The sequence below is a fragment of the Arvicanthis niloticus genome, chromosome 6, assembly GCF_011762505.2.
Source record: "Arvicanthis niloticus isolate mArvNil1 chromosome 6, mArvNil1.pat.X, whole genome shotgun sequence".
NCBI classification, from domain to species: Eukaryota; Metazoa; Chordata; class Mammalia; order Rodentia; family Muridae; genus Arvicanthis; species Arvicanthis niloticus.
This window is the reverse complement of record NC_047663.1, coordinates 31891636-31918167: the sequence shown is the minus strand read 5'-3', so window position 1 is coordinate 31918167 and position 26532 is coordinate 31891636. Positions and strand designations below refer to the sequence as shown.

The following is a 26532-nucleotide window of genomic DNA, read 5'->3' as shown; positions in this document are numbered from 1 at the left end:
ACTTTAGGAGACTATTGCAAGGATGAAATAAAAAACCATATTTCTTGGTGCCAGATGGCGAGTCCAAGAAGGGGAAATGGTTGTGAAGGAAAATGTTATCTTTAAGGTGCTCCTAGATCCCACTTCCGGGATGAAGGGGATTTGGTTTCTTGGCTGCTGGGAATGCTGCCAGAAGAAACAGTTACATTCAGTCCACCCCTCCTGAGGGCAAGCTGTGGGGGTAGGAGGAGCAAGAATTGTTACAACCTGGCCTCCTCACCCTGTCTGCAGAAGTCACAAGGGATGTTGTAGCTTCTGAGTTTTCCATAGAACAAGCTAGGGGTTCCCCTGAGACTGTGGCAACCTTTCTTCGCTTCTCTTCTCTTTTCTTTCCTCCTTCATATCCTTGTTCCTTCCTTTCCACGGTCATCAATTTGAGAGCATTTCCTATGAAGCCCTTTGCAAACAAATTCTCTGGGGCTCATCTGATTCCATCTTCTATCCTGATTTTGAATGGCAGGGAAGACTGGCATGGAGGATTCAGGGTGCCTCTGGGAGACTCAGGCTTCCACCTAGAGGTGTGAATGATCTTTTTAAAAAGGTGCAGACATTCATGGCAGACACATGTTCTTCCCATGAATGCCTCATTGCTCCAGCAGTACACAATGTGGCTTTGTTCATCGCTGTATGATGACTTGGTGTCACCCAAGCATGGACTTTTCCAGCCCTACCTATAAGCATGTCTCAGGTGAACACTGGGAATAAATATTTCTAACCAGATCTTCCTGAGATGCTGGTGTAGGCTCACTGGACCATTCTTGAAAAATGAGCACTGAGAGCTTTTTCTATAATGAGACAAACAGGAAAGAATTTTAAGACCAGCAGGCCACATAGTCCCTGTGCCTTAACCATACAATTTTGCAGCTGTAGCAAGACACAGACAGTGCATTAGGTGAGTGAGTGCTATGTCTTCCAATCAGACTCAAGCTACAGAGAACACAGGGGAGTGCACTGGACCATCAGTCCCATGTAGCCAACTCCTATCCTAGACCAGTTTTAATGGTATGGTCCAGGGATATCAATATCATTTGAACTGTGCTACAGAGGCCAAATCTCAAACCCTGTGCTCAAAACACACAACCAGATTCTGCAACTTAACAATGTTCTCAAGTAATTTCTAATGCCTTTGAGTTTGAGAAGCAATGCTATATAGCATCCTTTGAGACAAGGTCACGGATCAAGATCAGCAAGAGCTAGTGGGCATTTTTGCTCTGTGACTACAGAGGAAAGCTCAGACTAGGGCTCTGCCAGCTGTTTGGCAAAGGTGTGCTGCATAGGACAGCCAGCTCCATTCCCTCTTTCTTAGGGCAAGCTGATCAGAGGCCAGTGGTTCATTAATATAAGGATATTCAGTCTTTAAAAGATGCAGTCACGCTGACTTAGCGGGTATAGAGAGGTTAGAAGAAAGGCAAATTTCTTATCTTGGAGGGGAATAACCAAGGTCTTGGTTGCTAGGCACTGGAGCTCGTCTTCCTGATTTATGTCATCCTGTTTTTCCAGTAAAGACTCTGCAATATTGCATTAGTCAAAGAATTCTGCAACATCATTTGAACGACATAAGGCATCTGCTTGTGTCTGAACATGACTCAAAGGGCAGACTTGTGCCAACCCATCTGTTCCTCTGAGAATATACCCAGAATTAATGATATTAGAAACTTAAAAACAACAGGCTCACTCTGACAGATGAGCCTGGTGGATGAATAGAAAAAGATCAGTGGCAAAAGGCATAGTTTGGATCCCCTCCTTTTGCTGTGCCCTAAAGGAAATCCAGAGATGCTTTCCTGGCTGGGTATCACTACTCAAAAGAAAAATGCCCAAATCTACAAACTTAACTAAGCTATGTGGGTAGCTAAAGCATACAATAGAATGTATTTTACAAGGTCTATTCATAACAACTTTTCTGGGCAAGATTCTAACTAAAGACCTTTTGTTCAGTCTGAGATGCTAGTCTATAGAATTGACCATCTACATTCACAGTGAGTTTTCCTTCAGTTAATGCTCTCTGGAAACATCCTCACCTGTATGCCCAGGGGTGTGTCTTCCAGGTGATTCCAAAGTCAGTCAAATTGCCTTGCATTGCACATAACCTTTCTCTCAGACTAGGTCAATTATGACTATCTTAAGTGAACATCCCACAGTCCTGGCATCTCCAACTCCTGGGGTTTCCATTGCCACTTGGGCTTCACCTTCCCAGCTTCATGCAATGGTTCTTAGGACTTCCTTGTGGGAAATTCAGCCCTGGGCCACATCACCTTGCTTTGATGGCTTTCTGGAATATTGCTGCAAGCATCTGTGACCCCCTTCAGTTTATCAGTCATGCACAGAAGTAATACATAGATGATAGTACCAATTCTAGGAATAGCCACCCCTAACACTATAGCTATAGTAGATTCAGTGGCCCATGAAGGGTGTGGTCTTGCCTTCAAGGCGCTTTTCCTAATGTCCCACCTTACCTAGCAAACTCCCCCCATAATGATCCATTGAGCTATGTTTGTAGCACTCTAATGTTTATCTAGCCCACAGATCCAAATTCTTCCCCATTCCTCCTATAAACCAGCTCCAAAGACTTGTAAGCCATCAGATCCAGAAATTACCTCACTCCTGGCACTAGTTTTCTCTCTTAGTTTCTTTTCACATTTCTGTGACTAATCACCCAACGAAAAGCAACTTAAGAGTTCTAAAGTTTTGAACTTTATATGTTTGAAGATCCATTCTACTGGAGGAAGCGTAACAGCAGGAGTGTCAGGAGGCTGAGCATCCAGAGACAAAGCAGAGAGAGATGAACGTGCAGATGGATTTCATCTTTCTCCTTTACAGGCACTTGGGAATACTTGTCTGTATTGTTGTTCCATATCCAAAGTGTGTCTTTCTCCTTCAGTTAAATATCTCCGGGAAAAACACCTCACAGGCATGACCAGAGATATAACCCAGAGATTATTTCATATCTTGTCAAGTTGACAATAAAGATTAGCTGTTATAGGTACAAGCTAGAATTTAGGGGTATTCATGCCAACTCTTTTATGTAGAAAGATTGCCAGCCAGAGAACTTTCTCATCGAGAAGGGGGTCGGCTGCCTGAATATGGGTCACAAAAGTAAAGTGAAAGACGTCAAGAGAATTGTGGCATTTAAAGGCAGTTCTATGAATACTAGGAGAAGACACAGAGTGGGGCACAAATGGGCTTCCCAGTGCTGTGGAGGGCCAGCTGTAGCTAGAAACATTTTTAACTGAATAAAAAGAAGAATTTGCTGACAGTGGGAACTGCACACTGTCCTGGGCTGACATCAGATACAGGGAATTACCAGTGTGGGAATCTCTATCTCGGGTGAAATCAGCACTTTGCATTAAAAAGTCCCAATGCATCAAGAACAGTCAAAGAGTATTATTAGTATTTGGGGCAATAATAATTAAAAGACCAGCTTTTACAAGTACATGATTGCAAAAATATACTTAACATATAATCAAGGTTGTTTACATAACAGCTGTCCCTTTCCCCCCCCCCCCCCCCGACTACTTTATTTTTATTATGGTCTCTTTAAAAATGTTTTATTTAAACTATTTTCATATATTTTGATTATATTCTTTTTCTTCCCCCAACTCCTCTCATATTCTCCCCTCCAAACTTCCTCTCTCTGTTTCTCTTTCTCTCTCCCTCCTTTCTCTCCTCTCTCCCCTCTCATATCAAAACAAAACAAACAAAACCTCATCCATGTGCACAAACAACAAACAAACATGGAGTTTGTTTTGTGTTGATCCTGGACAACAGTGGGGCTTGCCTTGGAGTGTGGTCAATATACCCAGCTACACCCCAGTGCAGAAAGCTGGGTTTCCCTTTACCAGTGGATATCCATTACAAGTAGCTTCTTGGTTAGGGGTGGGCCTTCATCTCCACATGCCCTTCTCAGAGCTAGCATTTTCCTCCTCTTGTGAAGGTCCTGTGTGTGTTCAGCTGTCACTCTTAATTACTTTCAATATGAATTCACTTTGAGTGGAAGAAAAAAGAAGGGCGATAGATAAGCACTCCACGAACTGCATGCAACCTGCAAACTCTCATCTCGGATGCAGAACTATTCTATCCCTCACACGAGTGTTACCACCGAGACAGCAGAAGTGAAACAAAAAGACCGATGATTGGTGAGACAGACGCTATTGTGCTGTGATTTTGAGTCTGAAATACCCCTCATTTATGTGTTGAACTCTTGTTTCTCAAATGGTGGCACTGTACTGGGGGTGGGGAGCATGAATCTGTGAGGAGATGGAGCCTCACTGAAGAAGCAGGTCCCTGGGGGAACCTTTCGGGAATAGGTTATCCTTGTGTACTTCCTGTGTTTGCCCCATAGTCCTGGTCCATGATGACCTGAAGATACTGCTTCTGCCACCTGTGCATGTCACACCGTACCATCCTCTGAAGCTCCGCCCTGCCTTGGCTTCCCTGCCGCAAAGGAGTGAGAACCTTTAAAAGCATGAGTCTTTTAAGCAAGCATCTTTCTTCCTTTATGTTGTTTCTGACAGATGTTGTGGCCATAACAACACAAATGTAGCCATTTTGGTTTGGTAGAATACAGACCAGTCATGCTGTATTAAACAACATGTTTTCCATCTAAGGTTTTCCAATCTTAAGATGCTGGATTCTAGGAAAACATCTGAGCTTCTATTTGAAAGTAAAAATCCTTTTATAAGAAGGGAATGAATCATTGTATAAATTATTCAGGGCTTCAAGTCCTTCAGGGAATTGCTCCCTGAAATCTGATTGAGGTGGATCTCTCCCATCTCTCTAGATCAGGGCTGAGGTTTTTTGATCTCCCATATCCAGAGATAGACCACAGGTCAGTAGGATATAAGAACTAGGTGTCAGCTCAGCCCATGGCATTATGATTGTCAAAAACACCATCTCCTGCAATACAATAAACCATATTCCTGAAGCCCAGAATCGCTATGAGCAGAATCGCCATGAAGTGGTGTTGCAAATGAATCTTACTGCAGTATAATGACACAGCATTGGGTTTAGACATTATTACTTTTACTGCATTGCAAGTAGTGACCTTAGATAGGTGACTTGGGCAGAGTGCCAGCCTTGGGAAAATGAGAATAATCATGCCCCCAATGGTTACTAAGAGAACATAATACATGTAAAGTATTTAGAATAGTAGGGGGCAGGAAAAGAGAGATTTTAACTGTGCCTGCTACAGACTTCCTAGTGTCCTGTAGCTGGGAGAAAGTTGCATGGACACATTCTTACAACACAGTGGCCAACACAACAGGGACATAAGGTGAAAACCATAGTAACACATTCTATAGCTTCTTAAACATAGACTGCCTTTATGAAACTGGTCACTAACTTACTACTTTGCTATCAAAGTCCTTCATGAGGGGCTGGAGATGTAGCTCACTATGATAGCACTTGCCTAGCATATGCAAGGCTCTAAGTTTGAATTGCTAGAAGAAAAAAATATGTACTTATATATAATATATAGTATACATATATACATATAACATGTTATATGTGTGTTTATACACATATATGCTCTCTAATATGTCTGTATATATTATATAATACATATTATATATACATATGTTCTTCTTTATTAAGTGAATAGCATGCACTTGCACCAAAGAAGGCTACCTGCCATAGTCCTACGAGACACCATTCTTTCAAAACTCTGAACACTTTATGGTATTTATTCAATATATATGTAAAAATTTTTACTCATCTTTGATGGTCGATGTCTTTCCAAACCTTCACCATCCAGGCTAAATGACTTTATGATGAAGACTTTTCTTCCAACTACATTGACAGAAGCGGCCTCCCCTTTTCACTGGCCCCTTACCACTTTATACCTATGTTATTGCACTTTTCATACACCCCTCTTGTTTAGGGTTGTTTGGGGACCTCTGTCCCTAGATCTGTAGTGCCTTGAAAGATAGGAGTTGTTCCTTATCTTTATATCTTGTCTTCTGACTAGATCCCATCATCCCACCTTCCCAATACATGGCTATGTGACAGGTACCTCACACACTGTACGAAGTTGATAAACCCAGGTTGGCATGGGAATCTTGAGGATACAGGGAAGCACATAATTGGGATAGAGACTTGGAAGTTCCCAATCTAGCCTGACTATGGCAAGATAAAACAAATGGCAGCTTTCTAGATACTGTGAGTACTTACTAAAATGAGGTGCTTCACGTGGGAGAATAAATGCTAATACACAGTTAGTAATTTTCAATTTTCAGTTGCCAGCCATTCATCGTTCCCTTCTATAGCCCTGTCTCCTCTCAGCCTCTGATGATAAAGATGGTGAATGACTTATGTTTATTCCACCACATCTCCAGCTTAGCCTAGATGGGATCAAGACAGCCCATTTACAGGAAGCCAGTTACTCCTGGCCTAGCAAGACCATATGAACTCTGCCAACAGAACCCTCCCACTGCAAATTTCCAACAGAGACCTGGGAATCCTCAGCCAGAAGCCACACACCCCCAGAGTTGCTATAACAACAAGAACAGCACTGAACATGCACTACACAGCAGACATGGTACTGAACATTTCAGGGTATTATCTTCACTTCTCAAAGTTTCCTGGGAGGTTGAAACTACTAAAAGGCCAGAAAACAAGAACACGAAATATAAGTAAACAGCAGCAGCATGTTGAGTATTTTAATAAATTTTCAGGATTTGACTGCCCCTCTCCAGTACCCCGTGTCTCTCACCCTTTCATCCTGTGAGGCTCAAGAGGGAGGCTTGGTTTAAATTCTCCCTGTTTGACTACAGGCCAGATCCTTTGGAAGATAAGTGGCTGAAAGGAAGAAAATTGGGTTGACATCATTTCAGAGCCCAGATGACCTGGATCTCAAGCTATTTTCTACTCTCCAAGCCCAATGAACTCCCTAAAAATGATTTATCTCCACCTCTGAATTGAATATATCTCCCCACTTCTCCCATTCTCTGTATTACCTGATGAGGGTGTAAATGCTTCTAAGCCTCACTGGGTTGCTGGGTCTTCACCTTCCAGGGACATCATTGTACACACAATTTGTACACATTTCAGATGCTAATCCATGTACTGCTGGTTCACTAACTCAAGTATCAAATTCATGGTGGCAAGAGGATACGTTCTTGTTGGTCCTACGAAGCTACAGTTGGGCCATTTCACAGATGAGGAACCCGGAACATAGAGAAAAAGCTCAGCCAGGCGTCACACTCGGCCCCTCTGTCTATATGATCTCTACTCTGAATTCGATAGCATCTCTATTACCGAATGAATGTGATTCTCCAGGAAGGACAGGGAAGGGGAAATTTCCTGCAGCAGATTCTATCAGGGCACTCTCTTAAAGGTGCAAACATGTCAGTCTGGTGAGAAAACATCAGAAGTACCAGGGAGAACAGGATACATGAAATACCAAGTAGCTGGAAAAACAACAACAACAACAACAACAGCAAAGAGCTGGAAGCTGGGGAATCTCCCCTCCCCCCTCCCCCCACCCCCGAATACCTCAGGGTTTGGATTTGGCAATACTGTTTCCTGACTTAGAAATTGTGAACCCGGGTTGACCTTTGTATCATTTACATGGTGGGGCTTCTTGCAAGGAGAAGAACCACATGCATACTTAGTGAAAACCTGTGTGGACTCAGAAATCACCCACATCGCACAGTCCATGTGCTCTTTAGTCCCTTGTCAACTGGACACAAGCTAGGGGCGGAGGAGAAAAGAAAACCTCAGTGGAAAAAAAAAAAAAAGCCTACATCAAACTGCCTATAGGCAAGTTACTAGAGGTGTTTTCCTGATTAATGATTGATGCTGGAGTGGTCCAGCTCACTACCGGGGGTGCAGGGTGGGGATGCCACCCTGGGCAGATAGTCCTGGGGTTGTACTAAAAAAAAAAAAAAAAAAAAAAAAAAAAAAAAAAAAAAAAGTTTCTGCCTGTTTCAGGCCCGGCCTTAGCTTCCCTTCATCGTAGACTGTGATCTAAATGAGTAAGCCAAATAACCTTTTGGCCAGTGCTTTATCATGGCAACAAAAAGCACACTACACAGTCCATTCCCCAGGCCAGACTCTGAAGACTGTCACACACTGGAAAGATCCCTTATTCAGATTTGGCTTTATTGACCTTTTACCCTGTTTACAGGGATGTCTGTTTTTTAATATGTTGGGACCTTCCACAGGTTCACTTATAAAATGACTGAGGCAGGGAGGGGGAATTGCTAATAACATTTGAGGTATCTAAAATGCAGCAAAGAGTTGAGGCTGCAGCCAAGCTAAGATGCCGAATGTGAGCCTTTCTTCTCTCTCTCTCTCTCTCTCTCTCTCTCTCTCTCTCTCTCTCTCTTTCTCTCTCTCTTTCTCTCTCTCTCCTTTCTCTCTGTTTTGGTTTTGATTTTGGATTCCTTTTTGTTGTTGTTGGGTTTTGTTTTGTTTTTTGGTATAGCATTACTTAGAGCTTGTTCGGTAGAGCCCGTGTTACCAGCTGGGTAGAAGAGAAGGTAACTTTATCTATCTGGGTTTCCTTTCACTCCTGTGGCTCTGGTTCCAAAGTCACCAGTATTGCCAGAAAATGCCTGCCTCCCTTTGTTCTCTATCAGCTCTGTGGACAGCCAGCTCTTTATCAGCGAGACGTTCTGTTTTTCCACAGCTCTGCCGATTATCTTCAGCATTCTTCTCGGGTTGGTTGTTTATTGTACTGGTCCTTATTCTTGCTGGGGTTTTGTTTGGCCAAATCTTACTTTCCTGCCCATTTGGACCTACCTGGTCCCCTTCCTTCTGTATCCCATCCCACACGCTCAACGTTTAACAGACGGTTGGAAGAGAAATTGAGTTGGCTACAGGGTAATGGAACAGATAGCTATCAACGTGAGGGTTGAGCCAACTTTATAATTTCCTAATATAGTTAAGTATACAGATACAAGGGGGTCATATTTAACTGAGTTTTGTAGTGGATTTATTTGTAAATGAACCGTGCCTGTCTTATAAATAGTACCTGAGGTTGTTTCCAACTCTGAAATGGTTTTAGGCCGTGACAAAATTGCAAAACTCACTGATCCTAACCTTCCTCTCAAGAGCGCATGATCAGAACCACACACAAACAAGTTGTGAGATAGATAAAGCACCCCGCATTAAGTTGTAGAGTGCAAAGAAGCCTGGGAAAAGCGTTGCCCTGAGTTAAGATTGAAATATCAAGTACAAGATGCTGAGTTAAAATTCCATTTCAGAGAACCAATTAATTAGCAAGTAGTATTGCACGAGGGGGCAGGGGGCAGACCTTTTATACTAAACAAAAACAATGTTCACTGAAATTCGAATTGCCTGAGGTATCCTGTATCTTTATTTGAATGTGGCAACTTTACCGAGGGGTTGAGTTTTAATTTTTCTAGCAGATAGCATTTAAATTCTCTAGCCCTCAGACTCCTCAAGGCTGAACAAACCTAAGGGTGTTTTGCAACTTAGCAATTTAGCAATTCTATGACTCAGATGCTAATGAACTGAGAGAGTGCTGTTAGGTAAGGTATTTAATCTCTTGCTGGATCAATTTCTTCATCTTCAAAGTAAGAATTATGCAGCCAGTGGATGACCTGGCCCATGCCTCCGTCAGGGATAACTAAAGCTGGATGTTAGTTATATAGGAGAAGAGATTCTTGTTGGTAGCTCCTGAGGATAAGAGAAAGACCTACGTTCTAATTTCAGAGACTGTTGTTTAAAAAGGAGAAGGAGGGACTAGGCGATAGGAACACCCTGAGTCTGGCAGAGCCATGGATGTGAAAAGTCAGAGGGCTGACACATGCAAATGTGCTTAGGTCAGCTGCAACTGCAAACTGGCTATTTGGGAAGTCACTATGCTGCCTTCCCCTGAGTCCCTGGCCACATCCTTCCTAGTGATTCCTTTGCCAAAGAAAGGTTTTCAGACACTTGAGAAAGATGTCCCTGAGTTACAGGAAGTCATATAAACCTCAAAGGACCCGGGGAAGGACTCCCCACTTTGAGCCCCCTTTTTATACTGCCTCCAAGTAAAAGAAGAGGCTTACATGGTCAGCTCTTGATAACAACAGTCAAGTCTTCTGACAGCTTTCAACTCAAAGTGGGGCTGAATTGATCTAGCAATACCACATTAGGCTGCTGGAATTCATCTTAGGTCTGGTCAAATCTCAGTGGGAGATTTAGGTTTAGCTAAGTCTTTTCTAAAAATTTATTTTTTTTTAAAGTTAAATTTTTGTTTGTCGACAATTTCGCAACGTATATACTGTGTTGATTACTCTCCTCTCCACCTATGCTTCATAGTGTTGGTTGTATTTGTGATGCATTCAGTTTAACCAGGGCCATCTGTGTGACCATTGGACTGAGATAAACCACTGAAATCTGGTGGGCTCAGCAGTGAGAAAACAACTAGAGACAATAGTTCCCTCTCTCCCTGAATCTATCCGTAGCAAACAGATGGGTAATGAGTGTGTGTGTGTGTGTGTGTGTGTGTGTGTGTGTGTGTGACCCCCAGTCCTTTCTCCATCCATTCCTGGCTATTAATGAGCCTATTCTTAGACCCAGTGTAGGCATCCACAGTTGCTGTGAGTTTGTGATCACAATGGTGGATCTGCTCAGAAGATGGAATTTTGTAGCCATTCTCCCATCTTCTGGCTTTTACATTAGAGAACAGAGTATAAATACATAGCTGAGGCCTGAGCATTCATTTGTCATGCATTCTGATCACCTTGTACAACCGTGATCCTATTTATGGTTGTTACCTGAGGAGAGAGGTTTGTCTGATTAAGGCTGAGGGTATCATTGCCTGTTTATATAGGCATTAATATTCAGAAGATAATTTATTATGATGTCAACTTAGCTAACCAGTATTATTCGGCTCCCTACTAGGGCCCATGATCTCCTCCATCATGGCTTTATAACCAAGTTTATAGTATCAGGCATGGATTCCATGGATTGAGCTTCAAATCTGATTAGAAATAGGTTAGTTACTCCCAACAGTAGGACCGCTATTGCATGAGTTTGCTTGTTTACTGTTTTTGTTGTTGTTGTGGTGGTGGTGGTGGTGGTTTTGAGATGAAGTCTTATCTTTCCTAGTCATCATGCAGCCAAGACTGGCTTAAATTCCTGTCCCTCTTGATTCTACTTCCAAAGTTCTGGGATCACAGGCATGCACCACTATACCTAACTCTAGAGAGCAGCTCTTATGTGCATCTCTGACCCTCACAAGTTCTTAACATGTCCACTTGCATCGTTCATGCTTTAGAGCAGCACATCTGTAGTTGTGGCTACTCGGGGAGGCTGAAGCTGGAAGCTCTCCCGAGTCAGAAATGTGAGACAGTTCTGAGCTACACAGGGAGAAGACCCTGTCTTTAAAAAGAAAAGCCAGTTGCTTAGTTACTCAATGTACTGTAAGGTTTCACATCTAGTGAAAAAATTGTACATATACGTGCGTGCGCATGTGTGTGTGTGTGTGTGTGTGTGTGTGTGTGTACTACAAATGTGGAACCCAGAGGTTGGCACTGGCTGTGCCTTAAACTACTTCTTTCTGGGTTTTTTTGTTTTTGTTTTTGAGTTTCTCACTAAGATAACTAGCCTTACTGGCCAGGCAGTGTGCCCAGAAACACACTCCTGTCCATACCCCTAATGCACACTAGTTGCACACTCCATGCCTGGCTTTCACATGGGTGCTGGGGCTCTGAACTCACGTCCTCATGCTTCTGTAGCAAACACTTTACTGACTGAGCCATCTCACCAACCCCTGTATTGGAACATTTTTCTGGCAAAATTCAGAACAATGAAAGAGGTTTTTATGAACATTTTTATAATAAAGAAGTATAGAAAGCTGGATTTAATTTGCCTAAAATACTAATGACTTAGAAAATCATTGGCAAGCAATGGTTTCCATAGCTTAAAAATTGATCTTACTTGTTCACTAAGAAATCTCTTAAAAGTTGTCATTGTTGATGGTTTTTGTTGGCACAGAACTGATGATTTATAGGCACAAGACAGGCATATTTAAACTCTCCTAGAGTTTTTATGTTAGCTTTCTCTTTGAGCTCCCATGGACTAGACAGAAATAAAGTGATTTCCCAGTTCTGAATAGTTTAGGGTATGACAAGTATTCAGTGATAACTACCTGCAGCACATCTGAGCTGGATCTAAGGAAAAGCCTGTGTTCTGTGTTTTGTGTGTGTGTGTGTGTGTGTGTGTGTGTTTCATTTCTCTCCATTCACTAGGTTTCCATTTTAAAATAGAATTAAAAGATAATTTAGGCACAATGCACACAAAAGTAACCATGGGTGGCATTGTCAGTCCTTGTCTTTGAAGCAGTTTTATAGATGTAGGCTTTCTCTATAGAATGCTTTCAACTAGGTATGATGGCTCACACGAGCAATTCCAGCACCTGAGAGGCTGCGGCTCGGATCACTGTGAATCTGAGGCCAGGTTGAACCACAGAATGAGTCTCAAAAGAAGATGGAGGTGGTCTGGGGAGTTGACTCTGGTTGCAGAGTACATGAGGACTCAAGTTTATTCCCCAGAGCTCACGAGAAAAGCTGAGTGTGGTGTTATGCACTTGTTCTCAGCACTAGGATCATGGAGACAGAGGTACTGAAGAATTCACTAGCCAGTCAGCCTCACCCAACCAGGGAGTTCCAGGAAAAGGCAGAGATCCTATCTTCAAATATGAGGTAGAGGCATCCTGAAAAATGACTCTCTGGTCTCACACACTTGCACACTAACACACATACACACACATACACACATACTTACACAAGCATACACATGCATATACACACATGCCAACACATACACCAACACACACATATATATATATACAAACATAAACACACATATATACACACACATGAACACATACACACATGCCAACACATACATATACAAACATGCACACACACATATACACACACACCAACACATACACACATGTCAACACATACACACACATACACATATACCAACACACACATACATATACAAACATACACACACACATATACACACATACCAACTCTCACACACATACACACCAACACATACACACACACCAACACATACACACAAATACAAACATACACACACACACACACACACACACACACACACACACGAACTGTTCTATTTTACTGTGATTATTCCCCTTTAGTCTGCTCCCAGGATATCGCTCTAGTTCTCAGCTTTATTGTACTTTTTCTGGACTATTGTAATTGGTTTGTCAGTTTCTCGTACAGCATTTGCCAGGATAGAGTAAATGTAAGAGAAGCTGCAAATAAAAGCAACGTTAATGAGATGAAAATTAACATCATGAACTCATATGGCAGCTCTGCCCATGTTATCAAACTTAGGCTCATCTATCTTGCTGTTCCGTCACACCAGAGTCACCCTGTCCATCTACCATGTGCACAACCCAACCTATGGAGGAGGTTAAGCGAGCAGAGGCCCTCACTTTAAAGGCCTGACCCAGAAATTACACTGTAGCTCCCATGGAACTGTCTAGAACTCAGCCATATAACCACAGTTGCTGCCAGGTAAGCTGAAAAACACACTCTTTATTCTGGGCAGTCATGTGTTCAGCTAAAAAGTGGAGTTTCTATTCATATAGCGAGAATAAGGACATAGACCTGTGTTCACTATGTAATGTGGAAGCCATGTATAACTATTTAAACTAGATGCATTAAAATTCAGATACAGCAGACATCACATTCCTCAGAGTACCTCGAAGGTACTGAATAGCCAAGGGTGACAGCAAAGATTTAGACCATTCCAATCCTCATACAACATTCTACTGGCTAGAGTTACTGTCAATCACTAAGACTCTCAACTGTGCCCCTCCCAGATGTTTCCCATACATCTTTCTATATGATCACGTCACCTGGGTGTTACATGTTTTTCAGTATGAAACCCAAACATTATTTTAACACATCCATCCTTTCTTTACTATGGAGCCTATACACCCACCATCTCTACCATCCGGGATCCTTCTCTACAAAGGTTTCTTGCTTGTTTCATGCGAAATTGTTTCAAACATCCCACCCTGTCGCATTGGCTTTAGAGCATCCCAGCCATGTTCCACTAGAGCATCACACACTGAGCTGTTAGTTAATGTCGGGTGTTTATTTCCTCCATGAATTATCTTACCAAACTCTCCACCTAGCACCACTGTGCTCATTAGACTGCGTGCAGAAAAGGCTCGTGGAGAACATGTACAGCAGGAGAAATAGTTCCCTTTTTATATTCATAAAAACTAGTAACAATTAGTACCACTTAGCTATAATTTTAAAGGATCACTTAGGTTTGTGTTTGTTCCTTGGTATTCATGGGATTTGGTCCCAGGACCTACAAGGATACCAAAATCCCAGGATACACACACATACATACATATATACATACAAAAATACATACATACATAATACATAAATACATACATACACACATACACACATAAATAGAAGACTCTATAATTCTCTATTCAGCTAAGGGGGAGACTTGGGATAGCGGTTTAAGGCTTAATGTGTGTATGGGAAGCATACTAAATGAAACTGAATGGGAACCAGTCATGTTTAATATTTATGCAACAGAATTCTATGATGTTTTCACAAGGAGAATGGCATTTCTAGCTCTTAGGAATCAGTCCTAACCATTAAGAAAGGGTTTAACAACAGTCTCTTCCTCCAATATTGTCATTTATGATAGGTACATACATATATACATACATACACACATACATATATACACACATACATGCGTTCACACACACATGCAGTTTGCATATAATTTGGGCACATCCTTTTGTATGCTTCATATACCCCAACTTACATCTAAATCCCAATGCAATATCTGACAGCCAAATCACTTCACGTATGAGGATTCAGTGTAGTACCTGCTGCATAATAAATTCAAGGTTTTACTCTCTGGAATTTTCTGGAATTGTTTTTAAAAAGTCTTTCCATTCATTTCCATTGGTTGCACATATAGATACACAGGCCATGGACACGGAAGTGTGTCGGGAAGCTTCTGTGGGCTGTCCAAGAAGGTTCGTCTGAACAGGAAGTACACAGGGTGTTGTGAGCGGTGTCTGAATGCTCACAGGAGGCTCGGGTCTCAGAGCAGCTCCTGTGATGTGCGAGCATGAGAAATACTCTCAGAAAGTTGTACCATCAAGCTCAACTTTTCTCTCGTCAAGAGAAGTTACGTTTTGTCTTTGCCAGCAGCAGCAAGACTATCTAAAACACACAAAGCTGTGACATTTCTCTCAAGCCCGTTTCTTTGTGGTTGACTTTGGCCCTACTGACTTCCTAATCCCCCTGTCTATAAAAGCAAGAAGCATTGAGTTTAAATTTGGATGCTATATCATCCAAATCCAAAGACATCCAGTTTTTAAAAAACTTTATTTTTATTCAAAAAATTACTTTTTTGTTCTTTCAGCTGGGGGGGGTGGGGAGGGAAGCACAGGTACTGTTTTTATACAAACCAGTGTGAAAGTCCTGGGTATGCTCTTGCGGCTTCAGAACCACATGGTGACAGACACTGCCATTAACTTCTGCTTTGTTTGAGCAGCATTTCTCTGCTTAATGAGATCTGCCCCTACTATGCCTTCCCCTGAAAGGAGAACCTCAGCTCTCCCAAACCTTGTATATTCAGAAAGAACATCATGAGACTGTCGGAGTAGCCTACATGGATCCAGTGCAGTTGAGTTGGGGAAGGCAAACATTGCAGCCAGCACAGCGCCATATGTTGACTTTCTGCTGAGAGTAGAACACTGTTTCATTCAGGGCACATATACCATGATGAAGTTTAGAGGAACAAACAAGGGGACCAGAAAGTCTGTACTCTTAAACTTACACTGATGTTTATACATCTAACCAACTCACCAAGTCCCCCTTGATACTTTCACTTCTTCATTTGTAAAATAGACTCAAAATGTTCTTGCAGGATCATTATTATTTTGTGGAGATGAGGTCTTACTATGTTGCCTAGGTTGATGTCCAACTTCTTGGCTTTAAACACACGATCTTCCTACTTCAGCTTCTGAGTAACTGATAATACAGACACACGGGCTCACGATACTTTGTCTTGCTTCAGCAGGAAGGTTTTAAGGGGAAAAAACCCGAAACAATGCATGCAAAAGTCATTGTCAAAAAAGTTAATCTGGGTAGCTACTTTACCCAGTTGTTCCATGTGATCCAGTCTCTAAGAGGAACATTTTCAAATGCTAACAGACAGTGATAATAATTTTTAAATAGGCCTCTAAATTTTATTTGTTGGGAAATAATCTTAGGAAAATTTCTCACAATCTTTTTTTTTTCTGCTCTAGCCATTCTCCCTTGCTACATTTCTACAAATCCTTGTACTTGCTGAATCCCTCCCTAACTCTTAACACACCTTAAGCAACATCCATCTTCTGGATTATGAACGGTTTTATGTTTTTCCTCTTACTCATCCTCACCAGAAGGATCAATATAGACTGTGTACCTGTATTAGTTACTGTTTTTCACTGCTACAAGCAAATAAGTAAATAAGGCTGTGGGAGGAAGGTTTTCTTTAGCTCATGGTTTGAAGGATACACTCATCATGAAGAAGAATGAGTGATGACAGGACTAAGAGGCTGCTGTCATATTGTCAACCGTCCTAAACAGAGAAATGAACATTAATGTTCAACTTCCTTTCTCATCCCCCACTTCTTATTCAACCTGGGATCCTGCACACAGGCTGGTTCCAGGCGCATTCAGAGAGGGTCTTTCTTTGTTAAACCTTCCCAGAAGCTCCACCAAGAGACACAACAGAGATGTGCCTGCCCAGTGATTATAAATCCAGTCAAGTTGACAACAATTAGTATTTGTGTCCCATCCTCCTCTTTGTCCAGATCATGATTATTTTATTTCCCATTGTTTTCTCCAGTTGCTTACTTGAGGAGAGCCTATTGACTGTGTGAGCATCCAGAAACAAAGGATCTTCCCAGTTTAGGGAATGTGGGAAGAAGAACAGGAGAAGGCAGCATTCCTCCTCCAAAGAAAGGGGAAAGGCTGGGAGGCTTCAGTTATCACAGTCGCCTTGCCTTACTCTGTCATTTGTAGAGATACACCAAAACCCAGTAACACATCTGAGTGAAAAGTTCATTTAATCCTCCAAGGGCATCTCAAGTCAAGTTTGAGTGAGTCTATCCTGTTCTGACTGGGCCATCACTGTCAGGGAAACAGGGCCCAGGTGCTTGCTAGTTTCATCAGCATCCTGTCTGGGGAGCCTGTGTACCTTAGTCAGCAAAGCAGGTGTTCTCCCAAAAGCTGCTTCAGCAGCTGGTGTCTACGCAATGACGAATCCCTTCCTGCAAGGAACAGGTTGTTTATTTATTTTTTTAATTTATTTTTGCGAGTGTGTCTGCAGTTTTATAGCAAGCTCTATATTCCCAAACCTAAGAAGAACGTTACATTCTGTTAATGCAGAACAAACAAAATAAAACGCACAACCAATAACCAAAATAAACAAACACAAAACAAAAACCTCCCCATTCTCTTCTGCCTCCGCCATTGCAATCTCAGTTTCTAAACTGAAGCCAGGACTTCCTTTCTGCAAATGCACTTGGGATTTCTCCTCATTAAACGGATTCAAAGGGGCATCTTATTTCCCATGTAGATGTTGCCTGTACATGATTATATAGGTATGTGTACAAGTAGGTGCATGTGTTCCTACATCTGTATGAAGGCCAGCGGTGAATGTCAGGTGTCTTCCTATGCCACAGTACCTTTTGAAATGGGGTCTCCCACTGAACCTAGGCTGTCTGTTTCTACAGCTATATAATATGTGACCCTTTCTTTGTGATTGGGTTTTTTGTGTGTGTGTGTGATTGGATTCTTTCACATAAAGTTATCAAAGTCTGTTCATGTCAAACTATGCAGCAGCATTTTATTTCTCTCTCTCTCTCTCTCTCTCTCTCTCTCTCTCTCTCTCTCTCTCTCTCTAAAAGCAAATCATTTGAACAGCTTGAGGTTCAGAGCAAGACCAAAAGAAAAGTACAGAGACTTCTCATGCCCTCTCACATAATAGCCTCTCCAAGGAAGTGGTACATTTGTTGTGATTACGGTTCCTTGTTCCTATCCCTTACGTCATCATTTCAGGACGCTAATTCTTAATTATCTTTTATTTTTGTTGTTGTTACTTCCTTTCTTACCACCCCTTGAATCACTGATCATTGAGAAGGAGAGTGCCATATAATCAATTGGTAGATTTTCCAAGCTATGCTTATTGTCAGGTTTTACTGTGAGTGCAAAAGGAGTCAAGTGCATGTTTTAAGAATTGTGCTATTTTAAAACTTACAGAGAGGCAGTTGACATACTGAAAGGTATCGGGAGCTTCCTGTTAGAGGAAGCTACATAGGAATCTGTTTTGCATCAGGCAAGTTTCTTTTTCATTCAGCACATGCTCACTGTACAAAACAATAGGTTTCACTGTGACATTTTCACACATGCCATGATGATGGCTAGCCTTTTCAACTTGACACAGCCTAGAATCACCTGGGAAGAGATTCTTAATAAGAAATTGATTACCTTGGGTTAGCTTGTGGAGGGTTGTCTTAATAAAGTTAATTGACATGGGAAGACCCAGCCCACTTTGGGCGGCACCATTCCCTAGGCAGGGGTCCCTGAACTGTATGAGAAGTGAACCTGAGCCCAGAAACAGCAAACAAGCAAGTGAAGATGTATGCATTCATGTGTTGCCTTCCTCTTGACTGTGGATGTGATGTGACCAGCTGTTTAGAATTCTTATCTGGAAGCCCCCATACTGCTGCCTATAACTTGGAACTGTAAGCCAAATAAACTCCTTCCTTCTTCCATAGTTGCTTTTTTATAATGATATTTTAACACAGTGACAGACATGAAAATAGAACACATGTCTATTGTGTACTTTGAACAGATTCATCCCCTTTTTAAATCTCCCTGGTTTCCTTTTATGTTGATGACTTTTTTCCTTTCTCTACATTTAACATATGAGAGAAAACATTTAATATTTGTATTTCTGAGTCTGGTTTATTTATTTCTCTTCATGTGATGATATCTAGTTCCATCCATTTCCCTGCTGAGGACACGGTATTGTTCCTCCTGAGCCTGTTTGGAAATCCTTTCCCAGAAGTGTAGTTATTCGTCCCCGTGACTGAAGGATGACCCAGTCCTCCTCTATTGGAGATGATTGTCCTTTTAAACCAAGTGTGCAGCTTTGGAATGGAAAGATCACTACCGCATCTTCACTTTTTCCTTATGGCTGACTAACTTTCCATGCTGTCTCTATACACACACATATCACATTTTCTTTCTACATCCTTTGGTAGGCACCTAGGCTAATACAATAGCTTGGCTATTGTAAATAATGTCACCTTTCAAAGCCTTGGCCTCCATACCTGTGAAAGTAGTAACATGATTTTGATCCTAAGGATTCCTGCCAAGATCAAATCAATTGTTGTGGAAAGTACCCCTGGGCACTTAAAAAGAAAGACACTAGAATTGTGGGTGAAACCATTTCCCAGTTTCCTGACACGTTTCATTCATTTCAAGTAGAGTAACTACTCCTATGAAGTTGGCCCTAAGTCCCTGAAGAAGATGAAGTTTGAGGAGTGGGGGTGGGGTGGGTGTGGGCAGGCTTCCTGGAGGGGAGGGAGCACAGCTAGATTTCAGGAGTGGTCCTGACAGCTCTGCACATGTCAATTACTTCCCCCTTTCCAGTATTTCTCTGAGTGTGTTCACTACCTCTTATCTCTTTTCTCCCTATGATCTGCTCTTCTGGCAAGTCCTTTTAGCTTTAACAAAGGTTTAGCAAAAGGGGTCAATTCAAGTCTATTCTTTCCTTGGAAATTTCTTGGGTTAAAAAAAAAATAGAAAATAAAATGGAGGATATAAAAAGATCTCTCCAGAAGAATCCCCCTAGAGAAACTCCAATCTCTTCTTTATGGGAGAGATGTGTTAATAATCTGTCTTTACAGAAGCATAAGTGGTGAAGAAATAAATGAAAGGAAGGACGCAGAAATGAATGAAGGCTGAATAAACGACATGGGGCCAAGATTAGAAGGCAGAGATAGGTCCTAGCTCCCTACCACTTCCGGCACAGCTGCTTTTAAGATCGTGGGCCATCTCCTACACACCGTTGTTTCTTCCTCTCTGGTACAGCTCACACGCTCAAAGCTTTAATGCAGAGCACCGCCCTCCCAGCGCCCTTCCCCTTTCGCCTGACCACGCCCCCAGCTCTGAGGTCCCGCCCCGCCTCCCGAACTTCAAGGGAAATGAATGGCAGCGGAGCCTTGCGCCGCTCCGGACACTGATTGGCCACTGGGCGCGGTGACGCGCAGGTGGCTACGGGAGCACGCAGCGAAATGAGCGGGCAGGGGCGGAGCCGGGCTCCGGGGCGGGGCGCAGGCACCCGGGGGCGGAGGAGCCGGGGAGGCGGGAGGCGGGAGGCGCCCGGGCCGTTTAAGCGGCCTCCCTCCCGCCCCCAGGCGCCTGCTCTGGCCCGGGCCCTGTGCAGACCGACCCCCGGCGTGGCCCACTCCGGCCCTGCCCAGTTGCGTGGCTCCCGCCTGGCACGCCGACGGCCTCGGGAGCAGCTCAAGCCCATGAGGCCGGCGCGCCCTGCCGCCGGTGCAGAAGAGACCGAGCTCCCGGCCCCCGCGGTGGAGCGGAGGATCAATGCGGTTCAGGAATCGATTCCAGCGGTGAGAGCTCTGCGGGGCGCGTGCTCCGTCCCTGGGGATCCCGAGCCCTGACATGGACCGGCTCCGGGAAAGACTCCTAGTCCTGCGATACCCTTCCTCCCGGCAGCTTGAGATCTGTGCCCCGGGACCCCGCGTCTGCTTTGCCTCCTTCATCCGCTTGCAAACCCAGCTTGGCCCTTGCGATCCCCATCCAGACACGGCTGCTGCTAGATCCTCGCAGTCTACTCCAGATTCAGAGCCCCTTCCCCGCGACTCGACTCGGGGCCTCCACCCTTGTACAAACCCCAACGTGAGGTCTCTTGGGGTGCTGCAGCACCCTGTGGCGATGTTTGTCTTACAGCGGGGTAGAGAGTCTGGCCTGAGCCTTTTGGGGTGTTTTGTCGGCGGCTGGCCCTAGAGACAGGGAAACTGAGGCACGATTCCCTGGGTCCAGCCTTGTTCGATGGTGTCCGGGGCGAAGGGGTTCTCAGGTTAAGAACCCAACGGTGTGCTTTTTTTTTTTTTTTCCTTTTTTTTTTGGCAGGGGCAAGTTAGCATTCAGTTGGAGAGGCTTGCCTTTGAGAAACCTGGTTTTAGGAAATGGAGAGGAAAAACAGAGGAGGCACCACCGGAAGGTGGGTTGTCTGCTCTTAAACTGAAGAGGTGGTAGGGTCGCCCGACCGAAGGGACATGATGGCCCTTCTTTCCGGGGTGGATACCTGAGTGGAAGGAATGATGAAGGCTGCAGACCTATTGTTCCCAAAGAAAGCTCTGGGCTTTAATGTTTCTAAGTGGGTGAAAGTTCACCCGTCCACCCGTCTGGTTTCTTCTGGTAACTCTCCATCCCTTTGTCTGAGCCTGGCAGCCATACCCATTTTCAGCCCTTCACCATCAACAGGCTAGCTTAGTGTGATGTACCAGAGAATTCGAAAGCAGAAATGCGTGAAATCTTCCCAGCAGGCTATTGAGTTTGAAGTGGTCTTTCTTTTTAATTTTAAAATGTAAACACACCACTTAGTTTTCCTTTCTCTGCTTTCCCCTCATTCACTAGTTAATGCTTATCTCATATCTTCCAGTCAAAGGCTAAAAGAGTCAATACAACATGCACAGGATGAGTGTGGTCTTTGTATCAGTTTGGAGTGGGGTGGGGGGGAGATCAGCTTGAAGATTTAGATTGCTTTCTGAATATTGCTTATTGCTTGGTGGCTGAAAGTCTGGTACTATCCTTGGGGGGAGAGCTACGTATCTATGTCAAAGGCAGAAAGGAACCTTGGTCCTTCTCGTTTAGAACCTCATGGATTTAAGAGAGACTGTAACATGTGTGAACCTCATGCCCTGTGCGTGTGGGTTGTTTGATTCTTTCCTTTGCATGTCTGTGGGCTTCCTGCTTTCAGAGAACAGTAGCTATATTCTGCAAAATTACCCCTTCCCTATTTGACGAAGAGTTTGGGTTTCTATTCTATCCCTTTGAATTCTATAAAAAGAATGAAAATGTCTGTTTTTGTTTGTTGTACCAACATTCAGACAGCTCTAAAACGGAAGAATAAAAGCCACTTCAGCTGATTGAGCAATCTTTTTTTTGACGGACAGAATTCACTTTCATCCTATTTTGGAGTCTTAGCCATTTCAAAATTTAGAATACACAGGGATTATCTTTCAGGATATCACAGAATGTAATTTCTGAGTAGGTATATATTATTGTGCTCTACAAATGTTAGTTGTGTCTTTCTTGGTGATCCCTGAGTCTCCTTTGATTTTGATTGATGTAATCCCTTCATTACCTCTTTCTCTATTATAGTGTGTTTGGAAGACTTTTATAAGCATCAATTTGAACTTGAAAACAAGCCTGCAAATACAAAGTAATATCAGGAAAGTCCTGAGTTTTTTTTGGTTTGCACATTAAAATGTTGAAAATAGTCTTCCACTCCTTTTTGTATTCATTAAACTTGTTGATGTGTTTGGCCATAGTTACCTATGGACAGATCATTGGGAGGCACACAGTGTCTCTGAACTAATATGTTCTTTTCCCTGATAGATACGCTGCTACTCAGTTGAGGAACGGTTCCTTAGTCAATGGGTATCACTCTGCCTAAATAAAAGAACACCTTGCAGAGCCACTCAAAGTGGAACCTCGGAGGTTACTGTGGCTGTGGATCATCTTCCAGACTCCTGCCATTCTGCCATTTATATGAGGACGACTGTAAGGGAACAGTTAAAGACATGCACATGCACACGCACGTGCGCACGCACACACACACACACACTAACAAAAAACCTTAGGATGTGAAAAAATTCCTCTCCGCTGCAGCATTTTTTTCTACCTTCCTTTATCTCTCAGTCTGAAGACACTAAGCAGTTGCCTACACACACACACACACACACACACACACACACACACACTTTTTCTAACCTCTCTGAGAGGGGATAATAACTGTTACCATTCAGTTACTGCCTGTTTGTGCCAGCTACTGGCTAGGTACTTGCATATTTTTCAACTTACAAGTCACTGAAGAGCAGATAAGTTTAGAAAGTAACAAAGTCCTTGCCCCGAGAGCTACAGGTAGGAAGAGGCAGACCTTGGAGTCCGCTTTCATATCTCTGCGGCTGCCAGCTGAGCTGTTAACTCTTTCTGTCTCTCAACTGGAAAAGGACTCTTCTTCCTCAGCCCAAGCCGTGACTACCCTACTGATTAGATTTTAAATCGAGGGGGGGTGGGTGGGGCGGGGGAAAGCATTTCTGAAGCATCTAGAAAGTCTGCTGTCTCTTTGGACTGGTTCTTAGAGTGTTGAGCCATAGGATGAAGTAGTCATTCTTTTCCTTCTCCTGTTGGTAGTCACTAAGAGTGTCCTTGACTCTGCCTGAACAAACGCCATGCTTGGTCCTCACAGGGAGCTGGCATGGTCGCAGGGTGCTGTGCAGAAGGGTCAGCTGAAGCTACAGCATTCAGTAATGTTGAGGTGGCCCTGAGGATAACCATCCTCTTGGCCCTTGAGTTCTCTTTTCCTAAGATCCAGGGCTCTTTTGGCTCCAAGGGCCGCCTGTTGCTCTTCTGTATGGAGCCCGTGCAATCTCCAGTAAAGACAAATTGACTATCTTTGTACATGGGAGGGTACAGAGAGATTTTCATCCACTCATTTAAGAATTATTAATTAAACCTCAGCAAAAGAGGAGCACTGTGCTTAACAGTGGAAATAAAGTAGTAAAGACCACCTTCTTAGACTCATATTACAGGGTGGAAAGGTGGGGGTCGTTGATTAATCCGCTCTAATCTCCAGCAGCGACAGGGTGAGTTCCTCGCTACCGCCCCAATGTTGTGTATTCTTGAATGAAAGGCACACAGGCAGCCTTATGTTTAATATGCCTTAATCATCTCAATTTCTGGGCTTCTCCCAAACTTCCACGTTGCTAATGCCTCCCCTCCAATATTCCTGAGTTATTACTTACTAAAATCTATATTCCATCTTTGCTGTTCTAGACCCAGTGTGAGGAGGGCTTGGGATCACTCTTCCCCAGTGCTTACATGATCGCCCGCTCTCTCCTCTGCAGCTCTCAAGCCTGATCCTTCTGCTTCCCTGGCATGGCGGTCTCCCCCGTGTTCCTTGTCCAGTAACCTAAACGTCCTGCCTCTGTCTCTCAGCCATTGGCCACTGACAACTTTATTTACCAATCAAAGCCAACTAGAAACAGGGACCCCCGTCCCTCAGCATCTTATATGAAGAGGTGCAGGTTTCCATATAATTTTGGGAGCTGAATTAACACAAGTAGCATTAAAATCAGTCTACAACATGGAAAGATGGATTTTTTTTTTTTTTTTGAAGTTTAGGAACCAAATTCTTACTAGTTATGTTAAGGACTCTACTTGAGAAGAAAGGACAAAGAGGTACTTTAATCCATGGTGTCTGGAAGATCTCTTAGTAGATGACGTGTTAGCTTGAAAGAAGAGAAGCAAGTTGAATGTTCTAGGGAGAAATAAAGAGTCAGAGCCCTCAGGTGGGTTAGATCTTCCTGGGTCAAAGGAACTGTGAGGAGGAGGTTGGTGAGCACAGATGGGCAGGAAGGTGGCACCTTGACTGTGGGGAGCAGCTGGAGGCTTGTGGGTCAGGGATGCATCAAAGTGCTACCTTAAGCATTTTGGGAAGCTGAGAAATAGTTTAAGTAGAGGTACATGATCCGATCTGTTTTTGATAGACAGTCATGGCTGCTTTATGAAGAAGAGTCTCTATAGGAACAGGTAGCAAGGCCAGTCATGAGGCTCAGCTTCACAGGTTGGAGATGCTGCTGCGTGCTGGTCTTGATTTCAGTTGGGCACTGAGGAGTGTAGTTATGAGCTGATTTGGAATATACATTGAAAGTAATGTTGTCGGTATTTGGACTTGGAAAGTTGGGAACCCAGGAGACTTAACCTGTGTGGTTTGCCCCTACGCTCTGCTGGAAGAGTTGAAGGCCTGCTCTCTGAGAGCTGAGCTCTTTGGTCTGGATACAGTGTACTAGTGTATAAAGGTCAGTGTCTAACTGTTCTTTCCCTCCATAGTTTTGGAGTTCTGGGGTGGGGTAAAGAACACATAAGAATAATCCAAAAGCTGGAGACAAGAAGAGAGACTATTGCAAAAGAAAGTGAATAAGCCCTGCTTCACTAACTGCCTTGCCACACTCAGACCTAGATCAGAGCCCCTGTAGATGTGTCTCTCCAATCCATGGCCCACCTATGTTTCAGGATAGCGGTAAGTGAGGCCTAAAATATGTGTAGATGACATTATCATGTCACAGTCAATATCATATGACATTATCATATCATACATTGGAGACCCATGTATGATAGCCACTCTGCTCAGGGCACTGAATAGCCATTAGGTTGCTTCTTGTTTGACAGAGAGGATTTCCATAAATGGGGACCTTTTCTTCTCTCAGACATACATAAGCTTCTCTCATTCTTTTGGGAGGTGGGTAGGAGAGCCTAGGCTCTGAGTGTGGGAGTTTATTTGCATTTTGCATCTGCTTTTCCATTTTGGTCTCAGGAATGATTTCTTCAGAAACTGGAGGAGGAGGAGGCATGATGGCAGCCTGACAGATTGAGAGAAATTGAAAAATTGTGTTCTTATTTCCCAGCAGAACAACTGTGCTGTGTTTCCCACTGAGCTTCCAGACAGTAAAATGCTCCCAGAATCGTAGCTTTTACCTTTGTTGATAGTATCCAGCTTACCCATCCAACAGGACAGGGTACATAGGCCTTAAGAGAGCAGTACCTCTCTATATAGCTTCTCCTCTCCTCACCAACTGTACGCACAGATATGTGTATATGTGTTCATGGGCATGTATATATTATATGCATGCCCACAGAGGCTAATAACAGGTGTCTTCTTCAGTCCTCCCCATATTTTATGAGACTGAGCATCTCACTGAATCTGGAGCTTAGCAAGTAGCGTAGGCTAAGTGATCAGTAATGGGGATTTACCTGTGTCCATCTCTATAGCATTGAAATTACAAGTAGAAGCACCTTCTTCTCCTTCTTTTTTTCCTTCTCCTTCTCCTCTTCCTCTTCTTCCTCCTCCTTCTCTTCCTCCTCTTCCTCTTCCTCCTCCTCCTTCTTCTCTTCTTCCTTTCTCCTCCTCCTCTTCCTCCTCTTTCTCTTTATCCTTCTCCTCTTTCTCCTCTTCCTCTTCTTCTTACTCCTCATCCTCCTCCTTTTCCTCCTTCTCCTTTTCCTCCTCTTCTTCCTGCTCCTGCTCCTGCTCCTGCTCCTGCTCCTGCTCCTGCTCCTGCTCCTGCTCCTCCTCCTGCTCCTGCTCCTGCTCCTGCTCCTGCTCCTGCTCCTGCTCCTGCTCCTGCTCCTGCTCCTG

General features: G+C 43.4%; 1 protein-coding gene across 2 annotated transcripts in view; it reads left to right on the top strand.

Moving 5' to 3' along the window:
* Window positions 1–26532, top strand: part of Mmd (monocyte to macrophage differentiation associated) — an 86406-nt gene that overhangs the window by 36727 nt on the left and 23147 nt on the right. The window contains exon 1 of one of the 2 annotated variants that reach the window (XM_034504905.2): window positions 20428–20716. The exons of the other annotated variant lie outside the window; for it this stretch is intronic. Within the exon in view, the coding sequence (XP_034360796.1) occupies window positions 20691–20716 (26 nt within the window). The 5' untranslated portion in view covers window positions 20428–20690. Of the gene's footprint in view, window positions 1–20427; window positions 20717–26532 lie in introns of those variants that run through there. 2 annotated transcript variants of the gene reach the window in all.